The sequence below is a fragment of the Phyllopteryx taeniolatus genome, chromosome 13, assembly GCF_024500385.1.
Source record: "Phyllopteryx taeniolatus isolate TA_2022b chromosome 13, UOR_Ptae_1.2, whole genome shotgun sequence".
Lineage (NCBI taxonomy): Eukaryota > Metazoa > Chordata > Actinopteri > Syngnathiformes > Syngnathidae > Phyllopteryx > Phyllopteryx taeniolatus.
Genome location: NC_084514.1, coordinates 3,682,451 through 3,694,633, shown reverse-complemented (window position 1 = coordinate 3,694,633; position 12,183 = coordinate 3,682,451). Strand labels below are relative to the sequence as shown.

Below are 12,183 nucleotides of genomic sequence, written 5' to 3'. Positions count from 1 at the left end.
ATGCATCACATGCTGCCTGACAGATTGAGTTACACACAGGCATTTTATCTTACCTCACAGACTCTTTCTTACATTAAGAAACAATGTGGTTCATTTTAGGCAGGGGAGTCCTTGTGTCTTGAGTGTATGTTTTTAGTTTGTTTGACAGCTAACACAAATGTCAACACTCACTTTTGAGTCCCTCTGTTTAGAGGATAATGATCCATCCACGACATTGAGACGAAGCTTGGAAGAGGATTTTGACACAGACTTGGATGGTGAGTGCATTATATAAGGGGTTCAGCAAATCTACATTATGTTCATCCAAACATTATTTCACTGCCTAATACAACTGCCTTTGTGTCTGCCTTCTGTTTCACACTTTGCTGTAAATGTCTCTTGCTGTTTGATGCACAATGCTTACAATGAAATAGAAAAAGAAGACAGAAACAATAAGACATCCATAGCTGATGTCTACCGACAAGCCTGCAAGCTGGTGGGTGCTGTTCCGGTCTCCTACTTCATACGGAACCTCGACTCTCCCACCATGACCCTCAGCCACCATGGCCTTGGACCTTTGGGGTGCAAAGCACTCGCTATTGCTTTGGTGGTGAGTCACAAAATGTGAGCATGTCACTAAAAGCAACATATTTAAAATTTACATTGGTAGTAGATCTGCCTCATAGTTCTACGTATCGGGGTTTGAATCTTGGCTCTGGCCTCCCTGTGTGGTGTTTGCTTGTTGTTTGTCGTGCATGAGTGAGTTTTCTCTAGGTACTCTGGCTGACTCCCACAGTCTAAAAACATGCATGTTAGGTTAATTGAACACTGTAAAATCAAAATTGTGCATAAGTTTGAACCTGAGTGCGAATGCTTGTTTGTCTACATGTGCCCTGTGATTGGCTTGGCGACCTGTCCAGGGTGTAGCCCGCAGTTTTCGCCCAAAGTCAGTTTGGATAGGCGCTATAGAAAATGGATGGGTGGACATTTATGATGAGCCTTTTGTCCTCAGAGTGATACGCATCTCAATACTCTGGAACTGGCTGACAACTACATACAAGCAGAGGGAGCCAAGGACCTGGCAGAGATGCTGAAGGCTAATTTCACCATCCAGCATTTGGTATGAAGCAAAATGTTAATAATAATGATTAATTCATAATACATGTAAATGAATTTTATAATAGGTGCATGTGTGAATATATATACTTATTCTAGGACTTGTCCAACAACCATCTTCTTTCTTCTGGAGCTGAGTATGTAGGCAAAATGTTGCTGGACAGCCTTTCGCTAAAATCTATCAAACTCTCAGGTAATGTACAGTATATAAGGATGTTAGCGTTTAAACTCTATTTGGTACAGTATAATGTTATGCATATTTATACCTCTCAATGCGTTAAGTGCTAATTGTTCAATGTTTCATACTTATTGGATGTAATCCATCAATATGTCATTATACTCTATGTCACTGTCAGTATTATAATAGTTTCCACTTGGCACAAATTGTACAAATATTACTGTAGCTTAATTAGACGATATTTATTACTTACTGTGTACTACCATGCAACATCTATCTATCTATCTATCTATCTATCTATCTATCTATCTATCTATCTATCTATCTATCTATCTATCTGTCTATCTGTCTATCTGTCTATCTGTCTGTCTGTCTGTCTGTCTATCTATCTATCTATCTATCTATCTATCTATCTATCTATCTCTCTATCTATCTATCTGTCTATCTGTCTGTCTGTCTGTCTGTCTGTCTGTCTGTCTGTCTGTCTAGCTATCTAGCTATCTATCTGTCTATCTGTCTGTCTATCTATCTATCTATCTATCTATCTATCTATCTATCTATCTATCTATCTATCTATCTATCTATCTATCTATCTATCTATCTATCTGTCTATCTGTCTATCTGTCTGTCTGTGTGTCTGTCTGTCTGTCTCGCTATCTAGCCATCTATCTGTCTATCTGTCTGTCTGTCTGTCTGTCTGTCTGATAGCTATCTAGCTATCTATCTAGCTATCTATCATGATTGAGTCATTGTTGTTATGGGGTTTTTCATCCAACAGGAAATGGATTTACAGACGATGATGCAAAGTATTTTGTAGAAGCCTTTTCGGTAAGTTTTTCACGATCCGTCTACACCTGACAGATTTCCTTGTACGCTTTTATTATGTTGTTAATATATATATATTTTTACATTTAGATTAATTTAAGTATTAAGGAGTTAGACCTCAGCCATAATAGGTTTTGTGGACGAGGAGGAGAGCATCTAGGACTGTTGCTGGGTACGCGAACAGTCACTCACCTCCATGTCTTTGTTAATATGACTCTGTCAAACGTATAGGTAAACACAATGTCCTTTTCTATTCGCACATATTAACAGCAAGCAACGCGTGTCTGGAGGTGTTGAACCTTTGTTGGAATCAACTCAGAATGAAAGGAGCTGTTGCTCTAACTGCTGGACTCAAGGTACGTGGGCAATCACTGATTATACTGTATGTAATGTCTCGGGCCTTGCATCACACTTCACTTCTTTTAGTGGTACACTAGACTGTCTTGTGGAGATAACCTGCAAAGTACTGAAGAGAGGAGTCTAATGATCTGTAATTACAGTGGTGCCTTGAAATATGGGTTTCATTTGTTCTGTGACCACACTCGTAACTCAAAACACTCAAAAATCATCAAATCATCTTTCCATATTGAAATTAATGGAAATTCGATTAATTTGTTCCATCCTCGGCGGCACGGTGAGGGACTGGTTAGCACATCTGCCTCACAGTTCTGAGGACCGGGGTTTGATTCCCGGCCCCGGCTGTGTGGAGTTTTCATGTTCTCCCCATGCCTGCGTGGGTTTTCTCCGGGCACTCCGGTTTCCTCCCACATCCCAAAAACATGAAGTAATGGGAGACTCTAAATTGCCCGCAGGTGTGAATGTGAGTGAGAATGGTTGTTTGTTTCTATGTGCCCTGTGATTGGCTGGCGACCAGTTCAGGGTGTACCCCGCCTTTCGCCCGAAGATAGCTGGGATAGGCTCCAGCACGCCCGCGACCCTAGTGAGGATAAGCGGAATGAGGCAGATATGCTAAGAAGTCGTCCACTCTTCCGCCACATTTTTATTCATTTTATCAAATAATTGGTTGAAAAAAAATCTAAAACAATTATAATTTTATTATTAAAAATAAAATGATTGCTATATGGCTTAACTTTTTTTTTTTAAATAAAAAAATTATTAGGTCATTCAAAGTAAACTAATTATAAATAAAATTTCTAAGTGAAAATCATCCATCCATCCATCCATCCATTTGTTTCTGCTTATCCGGGGTTTGGGCCCTCGATCACCCTTTGGATAGAGTGCAGTTTAAGGGACATACTGTAAATGGACTCCGGTGTGGAATATTGTCTTTCTCCATATTTAGGTGAATACAATGTTAAAGCACCTTGATCTATCGTGGAATGGTTTTGGGAACGAGGGGGCCCTAGCAATGGGTGAAGCTCTGAAATTCAACAACACTCTGGTGCACCTCAACCTCAACAACAACCGCATCACCAATGAGGGTGTCAGCATGCTCTGCAGGGGTCTTGAGTACAACGACACTCTCCGGGTTCTGATGGTAAGTAAATTAATGACTCAGCATACACTCTCTGCTGTCTTATGTAAAATCATGTTTTTAATTACTCGCTCCTTCAGCTATCTTACAATTCACTAACAGTCGAGGGAGCACTGTCCCTGGTCAATATGGTAAAGAAAACGCCTAAAACTGCCTTGGAAGAGATTAATATATGTGTAAGTGCCTATTTTCACATCCATTCAACATAACTATAAAAGTAAGTCATGAATAACCTGCATTATTTTAGATTTTCTACCTCATCAATCGTTTGACTTTTCTTATATCTGAGCAGAGTGTGTTGGTCAATGAAAACTTTTTACATCTGCTGGAGGTGACATGCAAAGAGCATCCAAGTTTGGATGTACAGTATGGAGGGGTTGGAGGTTTTATTGCCAAGAAACCAGTCAGACGGATCGATCCAATGAAAGTCATCCAGGTTGGTTATCATTCCTAAAGAAAACTTTTACAGTATATCCAGTGTCTTTCATAATTTGAAGAAGTCACCTCCTTAGTCTATGAAATCATGTTGTTGTTGTGACTTTCAGCTTTTTGGCGAAATCGCCGTGTCCCAAGAAGTTTTTCTGTCAGTGCTAGTTTGAGAAGCTTTATGGTCACACTGCTCCAACATGTAGTACAGTTTACACTATCCATGGAAAGTTTCTCGAAACAGGATTTGTTCTTGACAAACCACGCAGCGGAAGGCCTGCTACTACCAGTACCACTAACACCAAACTCCTAAAGTGGGTGATTGCCTGAACCCAGGGAAGGTCGATCTGCAGGGCTGCAGTATCTTAATCTTTCATTTGAACAACCAGAAGTCAGTACATAAATTGTACTACACATTGGAGCAGTGTGACAGCAATAAGGCTTCTCAAACTGGCATTGAACTGCAGTTAGGGGTATAATAACTTCTTACCAGGCAGAAATTTGGCAATGCTGCTCCAATGTAAATATGCGAGACATGAGCAAGGGAATGATACTGTACGCTTCCAAAAGCTGCAAAGCTTAAACTTGCAAATGCTGATGGCTTTAAGTCTATCACAATTATAAATGAAACAAAATAGAAAAAAAAACAAAGTTTTTGGTGACTTTTGGGACACCGTGTATTCCATCAGTCGGGCTCATATATATTTATTTTGTATTTATTGAAGGACTATCTGGATCGACACAAGCTACGTTTGTGGGATTTCTTCCGAAATATTGACAAAGATGCCACCATGCAAGTCCCTGTGGTTGATTTCAGGAACGCAGTACAGGTTTGAATAATCATAGGTCTTTTTTGCAGAATGTACTTTATGTTTGGCACTACAAATTGTTCATCTTCAGACGTGTGTGTGAATAGTTCACATCGATTCTGGTCTCTGTGGTCTCATCTTGGAATCGACTGGACTTCAACTTGGCCTTGTCTTCACGGATTGATAAACAAAATCATTAATTGAGGAATTAAGGAATAATGCCCTATTTTGCAACACAAAAAACAAATGCAACCAATAAAAATAGGGTATAACAAAAGACACAGAGACTTATACAGTATATCAACTCTTTCCTTGGAAATTTTAACAGCAATCAAGTGTTCCCTTGGATCGATTCCAGATTGAAGAGTTTATCCAGAGGCTCGATCGCGACAGGACAGGAATGGTAGACTACAGGTGACGATGATATGTCCCATAATCTTTGGTTATATTTCCCCATATGTCCTTGCTCCTCTCAGTTTATTGTTATAAAGCATTGGATTGTGGCAATCCTCTTGTCAAACTCTGGTTTTATTATTGTTTGACTGATGGTATAATGCTAATGTGCAACCCTGTTACGTTATATATACTGTAGTCACATTCATTGATGTTTCTTTATGGCACAAACGTTTTTTACCCCAAGAATATTCAATGGTAGATTCAATGGTAGACATTTTAGAATTATAATTATTATTAGTTTATACTTAATATTTAGCTTGATCCTGATGATAGTCTGCCACGACACAATGGTTGGGAATCACTGCTGTAAAAGGTTGAGATAATGTGCCACATCTTGTCTGGGGTCAACCACATGTGAGTCTCTATGACTCCATGATAAAACTTCTAAGTACAAAAGGCATACATAGAAGTTGGGAGAGTGGAAATTCCTAAAGTGCATGGTAAAACAGTGCCTGATGCTCTCATGCAGGGGACTGGTAGATACCAGGAAGCAGATGATGCAGAATCACCGCCAACATCTGCGCAAGATCGCATCCCGTCAGAAGAAAGAGAAGCTTAAGAGCGACCGCATCCTCAAGACGTTCCAGAGCGCCGTGGAGGCAGTGACGCCACACGGCTCTGTGGTCATATCTCCAGGGGATGCCAAAGAAGAGTCAGCTGGGCCCCATCGCTTCTCCGCAACTCCTCTCAGCTCTTGGCACCACATTGTGATGTCAAACAGTGGCTGGTACACAGTCTCCAACCCCAGCAGTGACCACGTCCACCTGCCCATGTTAGCAGGCGCGACGCCACCCCGTATCACCAAGTCTTCATATTTGTACTCGCGTTCCCAACCTAACTTGCTGATTACTTCTCCTCAATCTGCCCAAGGCAGGTCCATCCCTGCATGGGCTGTAAATTCCAATCTCGAGATGGGCCGCAACAAGATTAAGCAACCAACTGTTAGCCACCTGACCAGGTCCAGACCTGCTCTTGATAGCACGCTGCTTAGGAATAAAGCAAAGAAAGGGAAAAAAGCTAAAGCAAAGAAATTTGTGAAGAAGAACTCAAAGAATATGAACTCATTTTAAAAATGTAACTGAACGGATACAGTAGGTCTCAATATTGGTGCAATTTATGTAGCTTGAGCACTGGAGGCTCTTTTACTATCAAACAAACATGTCGGAATCATTCTATTTCAATGTTTATCTCAAATAAGTCTGCTACGAAACCTGTGTTGCGAAACAAATAATAAGTAGCGGAAATTACAAATACTTTGTTACAGTACTTAAGTAGACTTTTTGGGTAGCGGTAATTTAAAATAAGTCAGAAAAAAATAAGTATTCAATTTATTTTTTCTGACAATTGTTTACTTTTACTTCCAAAATTTGAAAACAGATATCTGTACTTTCAACTCCTTCCTTTGTCAAAATGAGCTGGTTACTATTTTCAACCTCCACGGATGACGTAGAGAGATGTACTGTACATTCAATAGCGATTAAGATCTTGAGATCTTCTAAGGCGGGAGGGACTACAGTGACGGAGGAATGTAAACCAGGGATCATTACGACGAGGATGCAATAGATTCGTAACTCAAGCTATTTCCCATTTGACCTTATTTAACAGATTTGTTTGATGTTGTTGGCTCTAAGAATGATTGGCAAATAAGGCTGTGTCTTGTGCCAGCCTAAACCACCAGCTTCTGGCATTCAAAAGTTCTTTGTCTAATCTGTAAAATCACATACAGGTTAAGTGTATTTTTTCATGCATTATTATTAGCTAATTGAGCTTATTTTTTGTAATTTTGTTTTCAGTTTTCGACATTAGCAATGCTATGGTAACACATTGTTTTGATAGCATAAAAGCCTGAGCTCATGCTAGCTTGCTTTTGTTCTCAGTATAAGCACACTAAAAGTTAATAAAAGAGGGAAACTATTCTGTGTGCAGATAAGCTTTTTTAATTTGTTTTCATTGTGTCAAGTTATCAAAACTGGTATTGATGCTAAATATTCATTTTCACTTTTTTCTTTGGTACTGAAGTACATTTCAGTTTCCCATTTTACCAGCTTTAGGCTCCATTCTCTGACCTGAATTTCCCTTCAAATGGTTTTCTTCTACTACTACTCCTTTCGACGTAATTAGAAATCAAATAGTTCAGTCAACCTTTCGAAGTTGTACTCAATGAGAAGCATCATATGCAAACGTAAAGCATTTACTTGGGAAATCTGTCAGGTGTTGGACACACCCAACCATAGGTACTGTGAATGCTAATGCCTGCAGATCACGTCAAACTAATGCCCTAAGATTAAATTAGTTCCTGTTTGCTGAAGATAACGTCGTTACATTTGGACCTGTATCTGAGCAAACAATGCTGTGAACTCGGACAGGTGGAACATCCTCTTAAGATGTTTAAATGGGCTATATAAGCATAGAAGGTTTGGGCCACTCTATCATTACCCATCTGACTGTTGCAGAATGATTGTCCCTCTGTTTCCCTTCGCTCTACTAGGCTCTGCACTAGCCTGGGGGGTAAGTGTATGACTTAAATCATCGTTTTTTTTTTGTTTTTTTTTAGAGTATATTTTTACCTCCATCCACACAATGTCACTGTGTTTCAGGGTTTGAACCAGTGGCGTGAACTAAGTGCAAATAATGAGGCAGGAAGTGGGGGTGCGGACTCATGCACTTGCGATGCCCTCTTGCCAAGTTCTACGTTTCTTGTGCAAGATCTAGTGGTAGTGGAGCAGGCAGCTGAGCGGATTTCCCACAAGCTGGAGCTGGAGATGGGCAAGGTAATCCATTACGATGGAAATACAGTGCTCCCCGCAGATCACAGTTTTTTAAATGATGGGCACGGTATTCACAATATCGCTATATCATGGCATTAAAAGTGCCGTGATATCGTCATGTCCTTGTCATGGTATAAAATAATGAGCCGTTGTGCTTAAAATTTTGTTTTGGGTCGCCTGTAGCGGACCATAGCAGAGTAAACTGCAAGGAGCCTGATCAGACTGGACTATCTAGAGGAGGTAAAAGTTGTAACAAGGTCTCCGTAGGTGATAATAACTTATGTAAAGCTAATTACCGAGACGCAGCAGCAGCTGCAGCCGCCTGAATACAGCCCCCCCCCCAATTTAACGTGTTGGAAAAACGTGTGTTTTAATAAGTTTGTATTTTTTATATATTAAAAAGTATGTAAAGCTTGTGTGAGGGGTAAAACTATTGAAAAAAATAAATAATTTATACGGTCTCTCGATATCGCAGATTTTCACCTCATACTGGTGGATCTGGAACGTATCACACGCGATAAATGGGGGTTCACTGTATGCACCAAAAAAATTGTAAAGAGCACCTGACAAAAAGACTACTCCTAAATTTCAGATCGAGGACTATGAGAGTGAGATGACAGAATATGCAGAAAAGATCATTGAGCTGACAAGAGAAATCGAGCTACTGGAGAAGAAACCGGATGACAACAGTGATGCCACTTTGGAGAGCATTGAGGTGAAGATTAAACAAGTGGAGGCTCAAATTCAGGAGCTGCAGCTTTCATTCAAAAGCTCCACCAGCATCTTCCAGTCTCTTCATCAAGAAGTAAGTCCTCAAATGTGTATGCACCTGGAGAGAGTGATTGGTGAGCTGTGGCTGGACTTGTTTTTTTTCTTCTTTTTGTAATCCCCGGATCACAGTTATGGTGAAGACTCTTGACCAGCTGGAGAAGACCCATGACAAGCATTTGGTTCTGCAGACCCGCCGAGAGTGCATCCAGATCCAAATGGAGCTAGAAGAGTGTGAGAGATGCCACCAAGAGATCTTTAACCCCAACATAGGTAAGCTCTCCCTCACATTTCATCGACTGCAATGTGTGTGAATGAATTTAACTACATGTTCCTCTCTCTTGGTGAAGGTTCCTGCAATCATACAGGTATCATCAAGGTCAGCAAGCCTATTGTGAGTCAACTTAATGCTCATCTGAGCACCTCTTCTATATATGGAGGCTGGGGCAAAGATTCAAAGCCGATTCGTGATAGGGAGTCTATGTACTGGTTCTCTGGGGACTCCTCTGTGTACATTGATGACATTAGGTTCTACACTAATTACAAAAATCTGGTTTTAAGAAACCCTTTCCTGCATCACACCATATCAAGTGGGTGGCATGGTCTTGGCAGCAATTATATAGTTCGTGACAACACACTGTATTATCAGAACTACAGTCCATTTGGGTTGGCTAATATAATATATAATTTTACCAGCATGAAATATGAATCCAGGGTGATTCCTGCGGCAAGCTCGACCTTTTCCTACGCCAACTACGCTTATCAGGTCTTTGATTTTGCTTCCGATGAGAACGGCCTTTGGGTGACGTATGCCACAGATCAGTCAGACGGCAAGATGGTCCTTGCTAAAATAAACGAAGAGTCTTTTGGGATTGAGGAGATATGGCAGACCAGTGTCTACAAACCAGGCATTAACAACATTTTCATGGTGTGTGGTGTTCTTTATGCTGTCAGGACAGTTGACATTCAAAATGAGGAGATATTTTTCATGTTTGACACTAAAACCAAAGAAGAGAAGCATATTAGTATAACTTTTGAGCGCTTCCAGGATAAGTATTCCAACCTGGACTACAATCCAACTGATCAGAAGCTGTACATGTACAGTAACGGCTACTACGTTAACTACCATCTGTGGTTTAACCACGCAGCTAAGGCCACAGTGGAACCCCCTTTTGCTCTAACCAAAATCGCACATGTAAGTGAGCTATTGGAATAATCACACTGTTTCCTCCTTTTTCGTCTCATTTAATAAAGTATCCCCTTTATGTTTGAATGCTAATAAATCCTCTCATGCATCAGTCGTGTGTGTCTTCTTGTGGAGTTCCAGTATTGAAATAGCAGCTGACTACTGCAAATAGTTGATGATACTATTATAACTAGCAATATACTGTACATATATGAAGTACCGGTACTTGTATATTCACAGAGCCTCCATCCATCCATTTTCTATAGAGCTTGTCTTCATTAGGTTGTGGGTGAGCTGGAGCCTCTATCAGCTGACTTTGGCGAGAAGCAGGGTACAGGTCTTTCATAGATAAGGTTAAAAAAAATAATAATATTTTTTTTAATGTAAAATATGTACAATAATTATTTAAATAGTAAAATAATTCATGCTCATTTTTACACTGTACTATAAATAATTAGTTTATTTACAGTATAAGTAACCAATTATTTGATAAGATAAAAATATGTATGTATAGCTAAAAATGTTTTACTGTTTTTATTTTATTGTTTAAAATAAATATATTAACACACCCAATGAGATAAATTAATTACAAGTTGAATAAATATATGTCATGCTAGCCAGATTTATGAAAATTTTTATAAATTAATGCAACAAACAAAATAGATCATTTTAATAAAATAATAATTTATGCTCATTTTAATCACATTATTTATAATTAATGTAATTCTAATTTATTGACCAATCATTTAATCATCCATCCATTTTCTACAGCACTTAGCAGAATCAGAATCATCTTTATTTGCCAAGTATGTCCAAAAAAGACACAAGGAATTAGTCTCTGATAGTTGGAGCCGCTCTAGTACGACAACAGACAGTCACTTGGCAGAGAACACTTTTGAGACATAGAGACATTGAGAAAAACAGTCACTGAGCAATAAAGGGTAATGCCGGTACCATTTTTATTTTATTTATTTTCTCACTAGGGTCGCGGGTATGCTGGAGCCTATCCCAGCTAACTGCGGGCAGGAGGCGGGGTACACCCTGAACTGGTTGCCAGCCAATCGCAGGCCACATATAAACAAACAACCATTCGCACTCACATTCACACCTACGGGCACTTTAGAGTCTTCAATTAAACTACCATGCATGTTTTTGGGATATGAGAGGAAACCGGAGAACCCGGAGAAAACCCACGCAGGCAGGGGGAGAACATGCAAACTCCACACAGGCGAGGCCGGAATATGAATCTGGGTCCTCAGAACTGTGAGGCAGATGTGCTAACCAGCCGTCCACCGTGTCGCTCTTTTAATCAAATGAAAAAAAATATATAAGTAAAAATCAATCAAATAATGGAAAAAAAAATCAAGGAATATGTTTTAATGAAATGGCTAAATTAATGCAATAAATATTACAGAACTCTTGATAATGTAACTGCTTGGTGGTCCGGATTAAAGCCTGGGTCATGTGTGGCCCACAAGCTATACAATGCACACCCCTGAATTTTTGTGAGGTGGGAAATAGCTGGAGCACCTGGAGAAACCTCACACAAGATGGAGGAGAACATGCAAACTCCATATAGGAACATGCCTGTGAATATTGTCATTCATCCAGGGAATTTCATTCTCAGGGCATTGAATCGATCACAACTGGACTGTTCTGTTTGTCTTAGAAGACGTTTCGCCTCTCATCCGAGCAGGAAGACCTGAACCAAGATTCAAAGCCGTGACCTCTGGACTGTGAGGCAGACTTGGTAACCACACACAGCCTACCAAATAATAATATAAAATATGTGTAAGTAGAAAATAACTTATCTATCAATCCATTTTCTATACCGCTTATCCTCATTAGGGTCGTGGGTGTGCTGGAGCCTCAGCCTATCCCAGCGGACTTCGGGCAAGAGATGGGGTACATCCTGGACTGAATGCCAGGCAATCGCAGGGCGCAAACAGTATAAACAAACAGAAAAACCAGTATTCATACATTCACATCTAACGACAATTTAGAGTTTTCAATTAACCAACGTGCATGTTTTTGGAATGTGGGAGAAAACCTACGCAAGCACGGGGAGAACATGCAACGTCCACACAGTGCCATGAATGAATGAATGAATGAAGTGCTCTATCAGATAGTTCAGTGATTCTCAGTGTGGTACACGTTTATATCTCTATGGGTATGCG

General features: G+C 39.9%; 2 protein-coding genes across 2 annotated transcripts; both read left to right on the top strand.

Annotated features, from left to right (window-relative positions):
• Positions 1–157: 157 nt before the first annotated feature.
• On the top strand, positions 158–8,793 carry LOC133487975 (leucine-rich repeat-containing protein 74A). Its single transcript, XM_061795334.1, has 14 exons — positions 158–257; positions 414–589; positions 992–1,099; positions 1,195–1,288; positions 2,052–2,101; positions 2,189–2,270; positions 2,369–2,454; positions 3,402–3,596; positions 3,674–3,769; positions 3,886–4,029; positions 4,745–4,849; positions 5,157–5,242; positions 5,754–8,055; positions 8,645–8,793. Exons 1-13 carry the CDS (start codon positions 158–160, stop codon positions 6,352–6,354), a joined length of 1,923 nt encoding a protein of 640 aa, XP_061651318.1. The 3' UTR covers positions 6,355–8,055; positions 8,645–8,793.
• On the top strand, positions 8,726–10,099 carry LOC133487977 (olfactomedin-4-like). The gene is made up of 3 exons (XM_061795336.1): positions 8,726–8,857; positions 8,953–9,093; positions 9,171–10,099. Exons 2-3 carry the CDS (start codon positions 8,955–8,957, stop codon positions 10,034–10,036), a joined length of 1,005 nt encoding a protein of 334 aa, XP_061651320.1. The 5' UTR covers positions 8,726–8,857; positions 8,953–8,954; the 3' UTR covers positions 10,037–10,099.
• Positions 10,100–12,183: the final 2,084 nt, after the last annotated feature.